Below are 19,209 nucleotides of genomic sequence, written 5' to 3'. Positions count from 1 at the left end.
TTTTATGCAAACACCCCCTCTTGTCCAAAACGGTTCGTTTTCACATCAATAAGGCTTCTGTAGATACATGAACATGTCCTGCAAAGGGGAAAGCTGGCCCATTTGATACTGAACCTGATTGCCAAAAGGGTCATCCACGGAGATGTTATTATCAAAGTAATTGAACTGAAAATCAAACGGGTTCTCTATCTGTAGGTCGAGATCGTTCCACTTGGGCTCACTCTGCACCTCCCTCTCGCACGTGACATCAGGCGAAACCACGTGCTCCGAACAGCTCGAGTCCGTGTGCAACCTAGGCACCGAATCCGACGTGTCCATGTACAATTGCTCCATCCCAAGCTTATGAATCTCCGGCTTCGTCTCGTTCTCGTTCTCTTTCTCATGCTCAAAATTATGAACCACCCCATGATTCATTTTCGGTGCCCCCGTGTTGTATTTTTCAATCTTCCCCTTCTTGTTGTAAATTCGACACAACACCCAGTCATCAAGCTGCACAATCATACCCAAATCAGACATTTTTATCCCCAAAAAAAAAACAATTAAAATTAAGCAAATTGGACACTGGGAAGTAGTGAAATACCCTCAAGTTGTTATTTTTCTTGGAGGCAGAACGGTCAACATTGGCGAGACGATACTCGTGCATGATCCAATTGGTTTTGACTCCCTTGGGGGCTTTTCCCGCGTAAAAAACAAGAGCTTTCTTGATTCCAAGCGCTTTCGGTTTTCCGATCGGTTTATCAGCTCCGGTGGCTTTCCAATAACCGCTCCCGGCGGCCCGGTTCGGCCGTGAACCGTTAGGGTACTTCCTATCCCGAGGAGAAAAAAAGTACCATTCTTTCTCGCCGTAAAATCCCATTTCTGCATACACACATAAACTTGTCATCAATCAATTGAACGAAACGAACCAAATCAAACAATTACTTAACGCAAAATGGGAAATTAAACAAACCTGGAAGCTGCCATGGGTCGAATTTATACAAATCAACCTCTTTGATTACAGGAACCGCGATTGGTTGGCCAGCGCATTTCCTACACAAGTAGTGATTCACCAATTCTTCATCAGTGGGGTGAAATCTGAAGCCAGGAGGCAATTCTATTTCACCCTTCATTCCAATCATTCGCGTGTGCTCTTCGCTGTGTTGAACAACCGAAAAATTCAGGCTTGCCAGCTTTCACTTGGTGGTGGTGGTGGTGGTAGTGGTGGTTTTTGTTGCTCTGCGACTTGAAACGTGTGAGAGAGGACACACTGGTTGGGTTTTATAACGCGAAGAGGGCAAAAGAAGGAGAGATAATTTAGACACGTGCGTTGATGAGGTGGAGGCCAAATCCATTTGACAATTTTTAATGTTTTTTTTGTGAGCTGACCGCAGCCGCCACGTGGCGCTGCTTGAGTGGGCGTGGCGCACGTGAGAGTGATGATTCTGTCATGGCTTACGTCAGCGGGGGGTTGCCGTAGCTCGCATTTTCAAAATGTCGGCTCCGGAGTTATTAGCCACGGTTGACTGTGATCATTATCGTCTCCACCGGTACGTGTCGTGTTCCTTGCTCCACCCAATCGCCGGGTGCCTCGTGTCAACACAACACTAGACATGCTCTCAACACAATGACGCCAGCATTACTTTTTGGTTCACCTTTTGTTGCACATTTTTTTATTGCAATTCAAATTTAAATCATTTTATCAAAGAATATTTTTTAGTATATTCTATTCTAATTTTAATATTTTATATTATTAATTATTTTACTTGAGAAACGAATTAACTGAGACAAAAATCTGGGATTAATTGCCACTGGTGTGAGACCAAAGTAAGCGTGAAACTTTGGCTGCAGAGGATCATAACCCCGATTCCACGTCGTGTTTAAATAATACGTCAAGTTCTTTGGTGCACACGTACGCAGACCCACGTCATCATCTACCTGGATTTTTAGTTCAATTCATCTGTAACACACCAACCTTCTCCTCCAAGAAATTGAACACAACCACAAGAATAGTCTAAACACGTTATATATATATATATTATATAATTAAGGGTTGGATTTTGCCATGTTACATTAATTAATAAACGAATCTTCAACTCATGACCCTTCTAAGTTCTTTGTTGGTTACGCGAAAACTCAACATCGTGCCCCATCACAAATTAATATATGGCCATTAATTTCCACACCTTTCCACATAATGTCTCATTCGGAATAGTATTTTCATTTCTCTAATTACTCTTTTTGACACACTTCATTTAGTTGATGCGCCCTAAAAATTATTACGTATGAAAGAAAATTATAATAGTATAATTACCAACTTAATTATGTTTTTTTGTTCGGGGAATTAATTGAAAAAAAAAATTACTTAGTACTACTATACATCACAACTAAAACCATAAAAACAGTGCATTCTTTTAGCAACGTTTTTTTTCCGGGCGTGAAAACAAGTAAACAAATAGGCGCCGCACAAAAATTAACGCATGATATGATACAACAAGTATAAAACTATATTTTAGGCTTTTTAGCATAACATGACCAATAATAGTATTAAATTAAAATATTGTAGCACTAACACCAAAAGGCACAGGCATGCATGCATGTAGTAAGTAGTCAAAAACATTAGACAAATTTCTCGAACTACATCGTCGTCTCTTTAAAAAGGTTTCTGCATGGTTTGGCCATAATTTTTTTTATTGTTTTCTTCTCTGCTACTATTTTTTCCTTCCTATACGCACTTTGATCACAATTATGAATTATGGGTAGGTGGGTGAATTATGGCGGGTTTTGACCCAGGTTCACTTGACAATATTAAAATTAAGTAGAAGGTATATAAGCATATATAGAATATTCCTAATCCTAGGATGTCATCTGTAACAAGAGGTAGAAAGTGGATTAACAAATAGGATGTGGAAATCTAGTTCTAAGAGACGTAATGGGTGACTTATGCCCTAGCTGTGTGGAAGATACCTCGATGTTTCCTTCGAAATTATTTATTTGGAGTAGGTCAGGGATCATGCTAATTATGCGCTATATTCCATGGATTAAGATAGAATAGGACTGATTTGGTGATTTTTTATTCCTCCAGTCAAATCATTGTCCTTTTCTTTTCAATTTGTCCAACTTGTATCACATACCCTTTTGAAAAATCTTTGACTTCTTCCTTTCATTTTCTTTTTCTTCACTACCCTAAACAGTCAAATTTTCATATATAAATTAGTGCCTATCAATTCTTACAATAATATTTCTGGATAAGAATAATCAAATATGTTTATATATATATATATATATATATATATATATATATATATAAATAAAGAAATACCTGTTTATTTCAAGAATAATTCTATTTAAATTTATTCTGTTAAATAACTCATGTTTTATATCAAATTTTAACGATCTAACTATTAAATTTAAATTTCTTAATGTATATAGATCAAGTCTGCAAATTTTTAAAAATTTTAAAAATTATTTAATACTTTATTTTATTAATTCAAATTAAAAAATAATTATAAAATTATTTTATACATTAATTTAAATTAATGAAATGAAATAAAATAATTTTTAAATTTTTAAAAAATTTACAAATTTAATCTATATATTAAAAACTTTAATTTTAATAATTAAATTATTAAAATATGATATAAACTAGTAAGTTTAAATAAATTTATTCATGGAATAAACATATATACTCAGATTGAAATTGAATATTTAGTTTTGTTTTGTCGGTTGGGTTTTACTTGGGCAATAAGTATGTATGGTCAATTGGTCATAAAGGTTGTCTAGTAGAGAAGTCTAATCTAATGAACAGTATATGAACTAATTGATTATTAACACTAAAAGCAATATAAAAGTGAAAAGAGGAAGGGAAGTGGACAGAACATCTGAATCAGTGGTGAATCTACCTAGGATGGATGAAGCGACTTGCAGCAGGTCCAAGTGAAATGAACATAGTTTATTAGTGTGTCAAACGTAGGTTCTGGGAAGGTTCTTCATGCTTCATGCTAGCTGCCAACCTTGACTTCAGCATTCTGTCCCCACAATGTACCTAGGAAACCGACCAACTGCCGCATTCTCGCTTTCAAATGTCTCTGCTGCCCGGCCCATGTGCTCAATTCGGCTTGGGCTTGGGCTTGGATTTGGGTTCTGTGTCCATAAGTCCATTGCAATCAGTGGACCAAAAAATTACAAGACTCACAAGTACTCCCACATTGAGTATTAATTTGTTTGTCCATGACCCGAACTTATCCAATTACAAATTAGGATTTTCACGGTTAATTAAGGGATTGAGTTTCATCAAATATGTCAATATATGCTTTGATGTTTATTCACACTTCACAAATCAACTATATAAATACTAATAGAATCTCATTTTCCTTGAATCTCATTATAAAGTTTTTACACACTAAATCAACAACCTATTTAATGAAAAATACTCAATGTATTGAGTAATCAAACTATGTCAACTCAATCAAAAAATATAAAATTGTGTCATCAGATTGCAACATAACTTAATAAAATAAGCAATCAACCTATGTTAAGCTTGGAGGTAGGCAATGGATGAGTTAGGTCCAGAAAGGGAAGAAAAGTAAAAAAAAAAAATCTTAAATACAGAAAAAGAAAAGAGTGAGACTAATTATTGAAATCTAGGCATATGTTTTTTTAAGTTAATTATCATTTTTTATTTTATACATATATAATAAATTAAAATTTAAAATATTTAACAGGAGTTGAGTTTTCAACATTAAAATTTGATACCGAACCCAAAAACAATGACTTTAATGGAATTGAGTTGAGTTGTATACAAACAATCTAAAAATTTAAACTGAAATATGGGGTGGATTACATAAAGTTTGGATTTGTAGTTACTCATATCCTTTGACACTTTTATTAAAATGCGAAAGCCTTGGTCTAATTGTGAAGCTAACTATGGGAAAAGATTCACACTTTTGTATTATTTAATTATCTTGATTGTTGCTTTTGCTCTAAGAATAATTAAACATCATATCATGTATGATTTATCTCATGGATTGGTGTAGTACTCTCTAGGATGTGTGGAAATGCTTTGTTCCCCTTAGAATCTGCAAGAAAAGGTGGATTGATGTATATATATCTGAATCTGATGATTGTCCCGCAATCAATAGTCCAATCGTTACATTATGTGTTTGGGTTTTAGCATGTGGTCACGGGTACAAATTAAATTACACTTTGTGTTTTTGTATTATATGATTGTGGGGTGAGACTTGCAATTGCAACATAAAATAACGTCCAAAAATTTTGGCTCACCTACCAAAGTTGTAACATAAGGGACAATGCCAATTTTTTTTATTTATTATTATTGAATTGGAATGGTTGCTTTGAAATTATTTGAAGAAAAGTATGAATGTTTTTTTAATTTGTATATAATAGACTAGAAGAACCAAATATTTAGAATGGAGGGAGTAATAATTATTATATTTTCATCAATTAATTCACATCAATGAAATTATAGGAACTAACTAGTTTAAATTTCTTTGTAGGTGGACACTTAAGGTTACCACTCAGTACGTTATCGTCAAAAAGTATTGTTTTTATTGTTAGATACTATATAAACAATAATTTAGTAATTTATATTAAAAAATAATAAAAATGGTGTGGTTAATCTTGTCAAGTGATTGTGATGTGGCTATTTTCTCTTTAAAAACTAAAAGAGATATTATAAATTGGCATAAGGAATGTCACGATAAAAACATGATGTGGCTAGGATTTAAATATTTCAAAACAAAAGTCAATAGCAATAAGAAAGTTTTATGTAAAAGAATATAATTAAAGAGAATAAAAAGAAAGAACCACAACAATATAATTCACAAAAAAGAAAAAAAAACATACAATGAAATATTCAAATTAAAATAGAGTTTTTCCATCCATTAACATGCCCCCAATTAAATGAAACGGTTGCGATTATTTGAAGTCAATTAACAATTGATAATTATCACGTGGAATGGAATTTTGGCCAATATGGTATAGAATATGTTTAAAAATACTTATATCTGCCATACTCACGATTTTTTTATGGAGGTTAGTGAATATTTAAGACAGTGAATACTTTATACTTTGTACCAATTGTCCAATTTTTCATAATATTACAAAACATTATCTAAAAAGGAAGATTTTTTTTTATTTTACATATAGTTATTTTTATACAAAGATGACTCCTACGTGAATATTTGTTTATTGTCAAAAATAAAAATTATCAATTTTGACTATATAATTAAATGTAAATGTTCAAAATTATGAATTAGTTGTAGGAGTAAGAATAACTTTGACCCTTCTTATAACACCAATATTTCGGTTGTAAATTCACTAATATTGTTAGAATCATTACTTATGAGATATGATTTGTTTTGACACTTATTAGAACAACACAACTTTATCCTTAAATTGATGTCTTAATAGGTTAAAGAGAAAAAATATTTATAAATATTCTTTGTCTCAACTCTTAAATTATATGAAATTTGTAGATTTATCAAAATAACATCAATTAATTTAATAAATATGATATAATAGACTCATTTGAAGTGGTACAAATTCTGGTAAACATATTTTTTTTATTCACTTATTCAAACCATAGATGCAAATAAAATTTAGATTTATGATAGTATTAATTAAAAATAACTAATTTAATTATTTTTCTTAATCTTAATTCACTACAAAAAATATGCAATTTAGCGACCACCAAAATCGGTCGCTAAATTGCTAAAATTGGTCGCTATTTACCTTAGCAACCGAATTTAATTAGTCGCTAAGTTATTTAGCGACGAAAAAATTTTCGGTTGCTGAAGTGTGTGGGACCAAATTAGTGACTGAATAAATCGGTCGCTAAATATTTATTTTTTATTCTATTAAATTTTATAGATGCCACAAATTTGGTCACTACAAACCACTCATATTTTGCCTCTTAAGGATTTTATTTCACAATACTTGTTGCTACAAACCACTCATATTTGGCCTCTTAAGGATTTTATTTCACAATACTTAACTTTTTAGCATGTTTTGTCCTTAATTACACAATTTTTGGAAATTTCCCAGAAAGTCACCCATCCTTATATTACTCCAAGTCAACTACGCTTAACTGTGAAGTTCTTATGAGATAAGCTACCGAAAAGCAGATGCTTGTTGTTAGTATAAGTTGTACAAATTAATTCATTTAAGTCATCATCAACTATCCAATCTCATACTTATATTATCATTGGATCCTTATCATTTTAGTGTATCCGGACCGTTATAAATATATAATAATATATATAATAATTATATTACTAATAATAATTATTATATTATATTTAATTAATCTTTATTTATATATATACACTTACTTTTATATTTAACAATCTACTTATTTTTATTTAAAATTAATTTTATGATACAATTTAAATTATTTATTATAAATTAAAAAGTTTAAGTAATAATTTATATATTTTAAATGAGAATGGTTATAATAATACTAGTATAATTTTTACTAAGTATTACACCGCTTAATAACTTTATATTAAATGTGAATTTTGTAAATCCAACCGTTAGATTGAAAGTTCATATCACTTTATATGTTTATATCAATTTTTGTTAAATTTTTTTAAAATTGAACAATAACTTAAAAATAGTCAAAGTGCTCATATTTTTTTTGTACTCAACAACAATATTATCATTCTTTAAGCAATTTATAAATTTTTTTAAGTTTTATTTAGTGACCGAATAGAATTTCATCGCTAATTTTAACTAATATTTAGCGACCGAATAAAATTTCGTTGCTAATTTTAACTAATATTTAGCAACTGAATAGAATTACATCGCTAATTATAACTAATATTTAGTAATCGAATTTAATTTCATTGCTAAAAAAATCAAAATTTTTGATTTAGCAACCAAATTCAATTCTGTTGCTAATTTTAACTGATATTTAGCGACCAAATATAATTCCATCGCTAAAAAAATCAAAATTTCTGATTTAGCGACCGAATTAAATTCCATCGTTAAATTTAACTACTATTTTAGTGACCAAATTTAGTTCCATCGTTAAAAAAATCAAAATTTCTAATTTAGCGACCGAATTCAATTCTGTCGCTAATTTTAACTAATATTTAGCGACTGAATTTAATTCCGTCACTAAAAAATCAAAATTTCTGATTTAGCGACCGAATTCAATTCGGTCGCTAAATTTAACTAATATTTAGCGACTGAATTGAATTTCGTCGCTAAATTTAACTACTATTTAGCGTCTGAATTCAATTCGATCACTAAATTTAACTAATATTTAGCAACTAAATTAAATTTCATCGCTAAGAAATGAAAATTTATAATTTAGCGACTGAAATAGTGACCGAATTTAGTTTCGTCGCTAAAAAAATCAAAATTTATTATTTAGCGACCGATTTTCTAGTGACGACTTATTTTGATCGTTAAATTGGTCACTATATTAATTATTCATAATCAATCGTTAAATTAGTTGTTAAATAGCAACTGATAAATTTCAGTCGCTAATTTCGGTCGCTATTTTGCAATTTTTTAGTAGTGATTATATCGAATGTAGTATTAATTAAATATTATATACAATAAACTTTAGTAATATTAGTATTATATTTATATAAAATATATTATTAAATTTAACAAATATATAGCATATATTTAAAATATATCACTTTTCATGTTAATCTATATACATGTAAAATATATATTGAATTAAAATATACAAAAGACACCGGATTTAATGTAATATTTAATATTATTAGTATATATTTTACAATTATACGAATATCTATTTTTATTTATATGATATTATTTATTAAATATAATATAGTATTCATAAAAACAAAAAATAAAGTGATTTTTTTTAATTTACTAAATATGGCTAACACCATAAACAATTATATGTATTAAATATAATATATATTTATTAAATATATTTCTTTCTATATCAATTTATGTACATACAAAACATAATCTAAAAATAAAATGTACAAGGCAGATTTTCTTTCTTATATATTATTATTTCTTCTGTTTATTGACTATAATATAGAATTTACAAGACTAAAATTAAATTTATTATTTTATTATATACTAGTTAACTTATTTATTTAATAAATATTGGATAATTAACTTTTGTGATTGTATAAAATATTATATTTATTGAATATAATCCATTTATATATATTCCTTTTATATCAATTGACTTTTTATGTGTGTTAATTATTATAAAAAAACGCAGAAAAAGTTTGGTATATTTTTAGATTTCAAGAGGAGAGACACAATTTTTTTTTCTTCCAATTTTTCAAATTTGTAATCATTGTTTCATATCGGGCTTGTTGTTCATCACCTGTTACTTGATCGATTTTTTACTTTTTTTTGTCTAACGGACCACTTCAGTCAAATTTTTAAAACACTTGTAATATTAATAAATAAATTTTATTAAATGATATCACAAGTGAGAATTTTTCTTATTATATGCGATTTTTCATGAGAATTTTGTATTAAAATTTGCAGCAAACATCATTCTTACGAATTTTATTTGCAGGTAATACCTTCGTGGATAATATGTTAACATTTGTTTCCATGCTTCGAACATGTGATACATAATCTTTTAAACTTTAAGATTGTATATTATAAATGTAACATTCAACCATACAAATCAACTTGTAAGGTAAGTGTATTTATATACTCTTTAATTATTTTATTTTCAAACGATGTGAAACTTGAAGTTTTTTTAAAATATTAAACTTATAAATTTAAATATTTTTTTGATTTTTCCTGCGAATTAAAATTGACAGGAAAATCCGCAGGAAAAGTTACCTGCAGAATTTTTCTACCATTTTGTAAACATTGCGAATTTATTTTTACAAGAAAATTTGTAAGAAACAAAATAAAATTATTACAATATTTTCTGCAAATTTTTACCGTGAAAAAAAATTTCTATGATTATTAAAATTGTAGCAAAATTTACAAAAATTTCTTGTAGATTATTTTTCTTAAAAAAAATTGTAAGAAATATCTGTAAATTATTTTTCACAAATAAATTCGTAATTTTTTTTTTGTGAAATTATTATTGCAAAAGATTTATGCGAATATTTTTTTGTGGAAAAAATCTTAAGAAAATGACACTTTTCTAGTAGTGTTAGGTAATACTCATTTTGTAACAAGAATTATTGTATTAAAAAAAAATAAGTTTGAAAATAAGTGTTGTATTAATTTTTTTTATATGATATTAATTACTTTTTTTAATCATTGTTTCATATCGGGTTTGTTGTTACTTGATCGATTTTTGACTTTTTTTTGTCTAACGGACCACTTCAGTTAAATTTTCAAAACACTTGTAATATTAATAAATGAATTTTATTAAATGATATCACAAGTGAGTACATGTATCCCATATTAGGTAATACTCATTTCTTAACAAGTATTATTGTATTAAAAGTAAATAAATTTGAAAATAAATGTTGTATTAATTTTTTTATATATAATAATAATTACTTTTTTTTCTTCTATTTATATCCTATATATATATATTGGTAAGAAAATAATTTTTATATTGCATTGTTTTTAAAATTAAATTTGTGCAAGTTTAAAGAAGTTGAAGTTATATTTATGAATGTATAAATACACTTTTCAATGATGTGATCAATCTTAAAAATTGTAATATTATTTATAAAAATGTCGCTACATCATTTTTAAGATTAATTCTCTAATAACTAATTTTAAAATCCTTGAAATTAATTTTTGTACCGAAAGAACATTGAATTAATACGTAGTACTAAAAAAAAGAAATGAGTACGTACGAAACCAAAACTTTATATATGCATATATTATAGAACATGATTGGGTTGCATTTCTACTAAGGAACTGTTTCAACTGTTCCTCGGGTTCCTTTGTTGGCAAGTGCTAATTAATATCCCTCCCTCAATAAGAATCCAGAATTTGGTGCCACTTTGAAAACAAAACCACTCCCACTCCTCACAATACATATTCTGGTCACCCACTTCAATTCTGAATCTCACCAAGTTTCTTCCTCTAAAGGCTTGAGATAAACATAGCCAAAGCTTGTGTGGTGAGAAAAAATGGAAAAGTGGGTGGCTTTGGTGATGCTGTTAGTGTCGTGGAAAATAAGGGAAGGTTTTGTTGTTAACGCTGAAGTCACATACGATGGAAGATCCCTCATCATTGACGGCCACAGAAATATTCTCTTCTCCGGTTCTATTCATTATCCTCGCAGCACTCCTCAGGTAATATTTTATTATTATTGTTATTATTAAATTAAACACTCTCTCTGTTTATGTACCATTTATTCATTTCATGTCTCGTTGACATGCTCCATCACCACATTTCAAATCTTTTCTGCATTCATGTGACTCTCTAGTGGATCAACTGATCATGTCTTCTTCTGTAAGTGGCATGGCATGGTTTCTATAACATTTGTCCTCGATTAACGTAACGGCTATCATGGACGTACATGTAAATCTGATGCCACATTTGGGATTCTTGTGTTGTCTCAACAATGTAGTATAATTGGTGAATCATAAATTTATTAGATAATTAGAGTGTTTGAATAGTTGTTACCACACGTTCCAATACACCCACGTAAAAGCATGTCTCTAGGTGGATCGAAATGAAGAGACGTAAAAAGAACATTTAGTTTGTGTCCCAATACACTTTAATGTAGATGTTTGTGTCTCCTTGTTTTTTGTTAAACTGAAGTTTAGCATTTCAAACCTAAAAACAAGCACACTAATAGTTAAATTGTGAAACAAGAGCTCATATTTCCTTTGCATTTTTTGGTAGGTAAGGTGCATCCATTTCAGCTGTGAATTAGTGAGCTGTAATTTCGCCTTCATGTTGTTTTACTTGGTTAGAGTGTGTTGCAATGTCGTAAGAAAAAAAAAGAAGATAGAAAACAATTAAGGAAAATGAAAATATAAAGAAGAGACAAAAGGGTTAATAGTAATTTTAATTAGTTCTTGAATATTTTATTTATTATTAAACTTCTAAATACATCTTTTATTTAAAAGAATTGTGGTGAATACAACTCCTAAATGTGTGAATCAAGTTTCTCCCTAATGGTGACAGGCAGAAAAGTGCATGGCACATTCTGTGTCGTCTATGCCGTAAAGCACGCTCCAGCATTTAATGAAAAATGCCCTTTTGTTCAACTATAACCAAGCTGTTGTGTAGCTAGAATGCACTCTCTTTTGAACCACAAAACTAAACCGTTTACAGTTGCAATTTCACTATTGCATCACGGGTATGACTGAGGAGGTTCTTCCTCAAACTTTTTGGTTGGTTTTATTGGACTCTAACTCTAAGTGCAATCATTTGGGGACCCTATGTCATATATAGCTCACGAGAGATCAACTTTGTTATCCCTTTTAAACATAGCTACACTAAGTACTTGCTCATCAAATATATTTTCAAGTTTCTAAAGTTATTGTTAATATGACTATTTAGTATATTGGACTATATTGGTTATATTATAGAAATTGTATAAATGTAATTTCTATAATATATTAATAAGTAAAATGACATCACACAGTCGATGTAAAAAAATTATACACTGTTATCTAATCACAAAACATTAAAACAATATGTTTTTTTTTTTACTTTCATAACAATCATCATAAAAATCAAACCAACAATAATGTTTTGTTGACTAAGAGTGTCAAACTTTTTATATTAACAATGTATGACATTAAATCCTATATTTATTATATATTTTTAAATGTCAAAACAAAAGACATTAAATATTTTTATTTATTTATTAAAGTATGGTATGCTTGTGAGCAAACTTGAATGGTTTAACCATGTCTGATTTGAGGGAGAGATAGAAAAGGGGGAAGGGTGTATTAGGGAATAAGGAAGGAAATAGTTATCCAAAAGTTTGTCACGAGTAGACTTAACGGTTACATATGATTTGCTTAAAGGTAAAATAAATAATTAATATGAAGAAAAAAGAAAAAAGAAAGAAAGGGACAGAAGAAAGTAAGGATTTTTGAGAAATGGAAGCGTTGTTGCAGATGTGGCCAGATTTGATAGCGAAAGCCAAACAAGGAGGACTGGACGTGATTCAGACCTATGTCTTTTGGAATCTACATGAGCCCCAACCAGGAGAGGTACCTATTTCTATTTTCATTTTATATCTTCTTATCTATATATTACACAAATTCATTATTATTTTTAAACAAATTCTTACAATATTAATGTTTTTACAAACATGAAACAAATAAAGGAAACTATGAAATCAAATAAACAATTAATATTATAATCAGTTCTGTGATAAAATAATTAAATAAATAATAGAAAATAATTTAGTCAAATTATTGCATTTAATTGGTGTATGTTTGTTTTATTGGTAGCACTCATTCCTAGGCAACTAAACGGAGAAGTATGTGAGAGGAAGCTTCCAAATGAACGTACTTTTGCCTCTCCCAAACTGAAAACTAAACAACCTATTATTGTGTTTCTTAATCATTGTAAAAATGTTAAAGGTCAGGTATTTTATAATAGATAAAATAATTAATTAGGGTGTAAATGTATACTACAGTATGATTTCAGCGACAGATATGACTTGGTGAGATTCATAAAGGAAATCCAAGCTCAAGGGCTCTATGTTTGCCTCAGAATTGGACCTTTCATCGAAAGTGAATGGACTTATGGGTACTACTTTCCCTTCCTTCAATCTCCTTTCTACATTTCTTTTTTCTTGGGGTTTTTTATTTATTTATATATATTAAGGAATTAAGTGAAATATTTTGTAGAATTATAGTGACCCATTCTTATAAGAGGCTTTGAGCCAAAATTAAAAATTAATTGACACCTTCAATGATAATACTGAATTTTCAGGGGATTTCCTTTCTGGTTACACGATGTTCCTGGTATTGTCTATCGAACTGATAATGAACCATTCAAGGTACAAAGTTATAGCAACACTCTTGGTTACACTTATATAGGGTTAATAACACACTCTCTAACACATTCTACTATTGATTAGAATTTATTAAAACAATTGAAAAAAATGTGGAACTAATATTTCTCAACATTGTAATGGGTTTTACTTGTCTCTTTTTGTGACCCACTTTCATTGATGTGTTCCAATGTTTAGTTCTACATGCAAAATTTTACGACAAAAATTGTGAACATGATGAAAGAAGAGGGTTTATATGCTTCGCAAGGAGGACCAATTATATTGTCACAGGTATATATGAATTCTTTCAATGTCAAATAACTTATTACTTGTTAAGTTTGATGTATTATCTTTCCTTCTTGGGTGCTAATTGTGTATTGAATTGAATAATACAAGATTGAAAACGAATACCAAAACATCCAAAAGGCGTTCGGCCCAGCAGCATCGCGGTATGTTAAATGGGCCGCAAGTATGGCAGTGGGCCTTAACACTAGCGTACCATGGATTATGTGCAAGCAAACGGACGCTCCTGACCCTGTGGTGGGTTCTTCTCAGCCCAACTCACTTGCTTACAAATTCTAAATTTTAGATTAATCATTAACCGCATGTTTGGTTTTTTTTTATTATTAAATTTTTCTATCAGAAAATTAACAAAGTTAAACTATTATTTTTGTAAACAAGTTAAACTAAACATGTGATTACTTAATTTTATTTTTTTTTACATACTAGTAGTTCGTTTTTATTTTTGAATTTTGAATTTTGCTAATCGTGTAGATCAATACATGCAACGGAATGAGATGTGGAGAAACCTTTACCGGACCAAATTCTCCCAATAAACCTGCCTTGTGGACTGAGAATTGGACCTCTTTGTAAGTTCCTCCATTCCATATGTCAAATTTTCAAAAGTCATGTGACATCTTTCCAAAGGTTATGAATTATGATAGATAGATATATAACACATAATTACACACATTACTTGTATCTACACAATTTTTATTATTTAATAATGATTAATTTCAACTCATTTTTTACACAATTACGCTAATTCTACCACGTAACTAATTTATATTTATTGATGAAGCAAATTCTTTTCAACATAATTAACTTTTTTTTTTAATGCCCTGAAGCTATCAAGTGTATGGTGGACTGCCATACATAAGGTCTGCCGAAGATATTGCATTTCATGTCACCCTTTTCATTGCAAGAAATGGAAGCTATGTCAACTATTACATGGTATTGTTACTTTGAAACTCTCTTTCATGTGATAGGGTTCCCTCTCTGTCTTCTGTTGCTAGAACTAGACAAATCAAATTAATTAAGCTTTACTTTTTTACATATAAATGCACCATTTGACTCATAGCTAAGGTTAGACATTGTGTGCCATCAAGGGAAACCCTTATCAACCATCTTAATTAATCTTATAGTATAATAATCTAATTAACGTTGTTTGCATGCAAATTTACTTAGTACCATGGAGGAACTAACTTTGGAAGAACAGCCTCTGCTTATGTTATAACAGGCTATTATGATCAAGCCCCACTTGATGAATATGGTAAGTGTACAACATTATCATTTGAGAAATGTTAGTTATACTTTTTTATTAATATTTTTTTATTGGTGATTAAAAACCACAAACTTCAGTAGATCTTACTACTAAACTAGAAGAGAAACTTAAATGAGATATAAAATCTATAAAATTTGTAATTTTCAGGAAATTTTAACTAATAATAAAGAGAATGTTCAGAAGAGACTATTATGGAAAATAGTGTTACAAACAGTCTTTTTATCTTTTTCCTACCTCACTACCATTTGAAGTTTAAATGTTGCAAATATTCTCATTAGGTTTGTTCAGGCAACCCAAGTGGGGACATCTCAAGCAGTTACATGCTGTAATCAAGTCTTGCTCTACCACTTTATTACAAGGAGCTCAGAGAAACTTCTCTTTAGGTCAACTACAGGAAGTGAGTATTCTCACTTTTTCTTTCTACAACAGGTTTATTTTCAGTGATCATGATTTAAATATTCTTTAATTTTTGGCTCATTTTGATCAGGGTTATGTCTTTGAAGAAGAAAATGGAGAATGTGTTGCATTCCTCATAAACAATGATATAAAAAATAAGGTTACAGTGCAATTCCGCAACATATCATACGAATTGCTCCCCAAGTCAATAAGTATCTTACCAGATTGTCAAAATGTGACTTTCAATACTGCAAATGTAAATTACTACTTCACCAAAATTAATTATATACTATATGTACACTAAATCTGGCCAGTTTTGTTTCATTTAATCTCTTTATACTGTTACATATGCTTATAGGTAAATACAACAAGCAACAGAAGGATCATAAGTCCTAAACAAAACTTTAGCTCAGTGGATGATTGGAAGCAATTCCAAGATGTCATTCCAAACTTTGATGACACCTCACTGAGATCAAACTCATTACTTGAGCAAATGAATACAACCAAAGACAAATCAGATTACCTTTGGTATACTCTTAGGTTAGTCATCTGGCTGCATTTCTCGCAAAGAAAACAATTTGTCATTCATTACTAATATATCCATTTCACATTTATATCACATTGGTATTATCGCTCACAAACTTTGAACAGAAAAAAAACTGAAGCAACTAATTTTATTATGAACAGGTTAGAACATAATTTATCCTGCAGCGAACCAACACTTAGTGTTCAATCTGCTGCTCATGTTGCTCATGCTTTTATGAACAACATATACATAGGTAGATAAATGCGAACATGAAAAATTATCCAAAGTTTACTTAATTGAATGATTAATTTGCTACTTTGTTCTAATTAAATCTGTTAGGAGGGGAACATGGGAATCATGATGTGAAAACATTCTCCTTAGAGCTACCGGTTACAGTAAATGAAGGGACAAACAACCTTTCTATACTCAGCGTTATGGTTGGACTTCCGGTAAATCTTTATAAGAAATTAATTAATTATTGTATAATACATATTTTCCTTTGTCGTTGTAATGTTAACGATTTATGGATTTTTTTTTATTAATAGGATTCAGGGGCATTTCTTGAAAGAAGGTTTACTGGTTTAATTAGTGTGGAACTTCAGTGCAGTGAAGACGAGTCTCTTAATTTGACGAATTCTACGTGGGGTTATCAGGTTTTGCTTTCTTTCTCCAATTTTGTTTTTATATCTTCTTCTACGTGTTGACATTGTTATAAATTGCCTTTTATTCTAGTTATATAAAATTAATGGTCAAAATTTTCACATCTAAATTTACATTATATCGTATCAAGTTTTTCACCTATCTCGTACATTATAGGTTGGATTGCTGGGGGAGCAATTACAAGTATATAAAGAACAAAATAACAGTGATATTCGATGGAGTCAACTGGGAAATTTTAGGGAACAAACGCTCGTTTGGTACAAGGTAAAATGACTATGGAGAAATTATAATAAAGTGCAACCGCAATGTCTCTATGGTTCCACCTAATATTCATGTGACATATAATTAAAGTTTTCAATTTATGAAAAAGAATGAATAATACTTCGTTACATGCTATATATAATATGTAAAGATTGGTTAAGAAACAGTGGTTTTGGACCATGTAATGATATTTGATAGCCACGACTACAGTGTTTGAAATGTACTATTTTCCTTTTTTCTGAATTACAACAGTTAGCACCAAAATTTCAGCAATTAAAGGAAAATTGCAGAGAATTTCTTGAATTTTTAGTTGTATGTAAACTAAGTGTAGTGATGAATTAAAGACAACTTAAATTTGAATTGTTAGACTACATTTGACGCACCAGAGGGAGATGAGCCTGTTGCATTGGACCTAAGCTCGATGGGAAAAGGTGAGGCATGGGTAAATGGACAAAGCATTGGTCGGTATTGGGTCTTGTTTCATGATTCCAAAGGCCAACCTTCACAATCACTGTAAGTAACCCACCTAGGCACCATTATTAGTTTCCATGTTATTAACTTACGAATTATGATATCATACTATATACTTCTTATATCATATAGTAACATATATGTTGTATGAAGAGCACCAAGGGAGAAAAGATGAGAGACACGGTTTAGCTAGAATGACAACGTTGTAATTAATGCGGGGTGTTATGTTGGCACGTACAGGTATCACGTGCCTCGGTCTTTCCTTAAGGACTCTGGAAACGTTTTGGTTTTGGTGGAGGAAGGTGGTGGGAACCCTCTTGGTGTCTCCTTGAACACTGTTTCGGTCACAGATTTACAAGATAAATTTTCTAAATTACCATTCCCCTCTTCTGTTTAGCTTGTATTAGAAGAAGAAGGGAAAAAAAAAAAAAAAGTAGAGCATACATACAGAATCTGTTTCCTTCGTGGGCTAGGAAGTGGAACATTTACTTTGGCTTGTTCTCATGATGATAATATATTATACATATTCTTGAAACCTCTGCAGATCCAGATTGATTCTTTGTGATCCAAATATTCTGTGGATCTACCTATGTGATAATAGATAGTTATTTATTGGAAAAATGGAATCTCATTTGACCTTCTTATCCATAGAATTAGTTTTGAAATTAATTTAATTTTATAAAATCAATTTAATAAAGTGAGAATGGTGTTTTATTTATATATACCGTCAAATTATACCACTCAATATTGTGAATCAAGAATGTAAAGAAAATTTATGAATAACTAAGTAAAAGACTAAATAAAACAAACATATTCGATAAAATAACAAATATTTTTAAAAAATATATTTTCGTATGACATAAATTTTACTAGTTAAATATTATTTTATTTTTTCAAAAATTGACTATGAGAATTTCTTATCAACTTTTGATCTTTTTGGACAAATTTTACAACTATTAAATCAAAGAGAGTTGATTATAAGTTATAACAGAACATAGATTAGGATATCTTGGAAATTTAGAGAAAGATGAATAAAAAACATATATAGTGTTGGGGTATTATAAAAGAGGAACATGGGTAGTGTGAGTTGGTCAACATTGGTCAGGCTGTTGAGCAACAGAGATATGATGGATGCATGAAAAATTAAATGAGGTATGACCCAACCCAATGTTGAGCAAACACTAGTCAATCCAATCCCAATTAGGGTTAGAGGACTCCCTTTAATTGTTTATTAGTCATCATTTATGACTTGTTTAATCTGTCGCGCGTTATCTCAGGTAAGGGTGTCGTGCCTTATTGGGTGTGACTTCAGTATTTCTCATACGTATATCATTTAATTTTAACAACTATTATATCATCCAATTACTTTATACAAAAATAAATTTTCTTAAATCAAATTTACAATTATATATTATTTAAGATATATATATATATATA

At 29.9% G+C, this 19,209-nt stretch overlaps 2 protein-coding genes across 2 annotated transcripts; one reads left to right on the top strand and one right to left on the bottom strand.

The window, feature by feature from the left end:
- Nucleotides 1-20: 20 nt before the first annotated feature.
- Nucleotides 21-1,242, bottom strand: LOC109803505 (NAC domain-containing protein 2). The gene is made up of 3 exons (XM_020365111.3): nt 950-1,242; nt 581-858; nt 21-489 (listed from the first exon to the last, which is right to left on the bottom strand). The coding sequence occupies exons 1-3, from the start codon at nt 1,116-1,118 to the stop codon at nt 46-48; spliced, it is 891 nt and encodes a 296-aa protein (XP_020220700.1). The 5' UTR covers nt 1,119-1,242; the 3' UTR covers nt 21-45.
- A 9,502-nt stretch (nt 1,243-10,744) lies between these two features.
- Nucleotides 10,745-18,393, top strand: MUM2 (Glycosyl hydrolase family 35 protein). Its single transcript, XM_020365671.3, has 18 exons — nt 10,745-11,222; nt 13,008-13,103; nt 13,535-13,647; nt 13,834-13,900; nt 14,093-14,185; nt 14,291-14,434; nt 14,669-14,763; nt 15,022-15,127; nt 15,362-15,446; nt 15,737-15,855; nt 15,946-16,110; nt 16,213-16,394; nt 16,542-16,633; nt 16,720-16,829; nt 16,926-17,033; nt 17,197-17,304; nt 17,669-17,814; nt 18,013-18,393. The coding sequence occupies exons 1-18, from the start codon at nt 11,058-11,060 to the stop codon at nt 18,167-18,169; spliced, it is 2,151 nt and encodes a 716-aa protein (XP_020221260.1). The 5' UTR covers nt 10,745-11,057; the 3' UTR covers nt 18,170-18,393.
- The last annotated feature ends 816 nt before the right edge of the window (nt 18,394-19,209 follow it).

The sequence above is a fragment of the Cajanus cajan genome, chromosome 6 (genome assembly GCF_000230855.2).
Source record: "Cajanus cajan strain Asha chromosome 6, NIPB_CcT2T_4, whole genome shotgun sequence".
Lineage (NCBI taxonomy): Eukaryota > Viridiplantae > Streptophyta > Magnoliopsida > Fabales > Fabaceae > Cajanus > Cajanus cajan.
This window is presented reverse-complemented; position numbering and strand designations above follow the sequence as displayed.

Bases quoted from the DNA above. Each gene is read 5' to 3' on its own strand.
- LOC109803505 (XM_020365111.3), bottom strand. From the start codon at position 1,118: ATGATTGGAATGAAGGGTGAAATAGAATTGCCTCCTGGCTTCAGATTT. The intron at 859-949 runs GTTTGTTTAATT...GTGTGTATGCAG, and splicing joins CGACCCATGGCAGCTTCCAG to AAATGGGATTTTACGGCGAG. The intron at 490-580 runs GTATTTCACTAC...ATGATTGTGCAG, and splicing joins AGAAAAATAACAACTTGAGG to CTTGATGACTGGGTGTTGTG.
- MUM2 (XM_020365671.3), top strand. From the start codon at position 11,058: ATGGAAAAGTGGGTGGCTTTGGTGATGCTGTTAGTGTCGTGGAAAATA. The intron at 13,648-13,833 runs GTACTACTTTCC...CTGAATTTTCAG, and splicing joins GAAAGTGAATGGACTTATGG to GGGATTTCCTTTCTGGTTAC. The intron at 15,128-15,361 runs GTATTGTTACTT...AAATTTACTTAG, and splicing joins GCTATGTCAACTATTACATG to TACCATGGAGGAACTAACTT.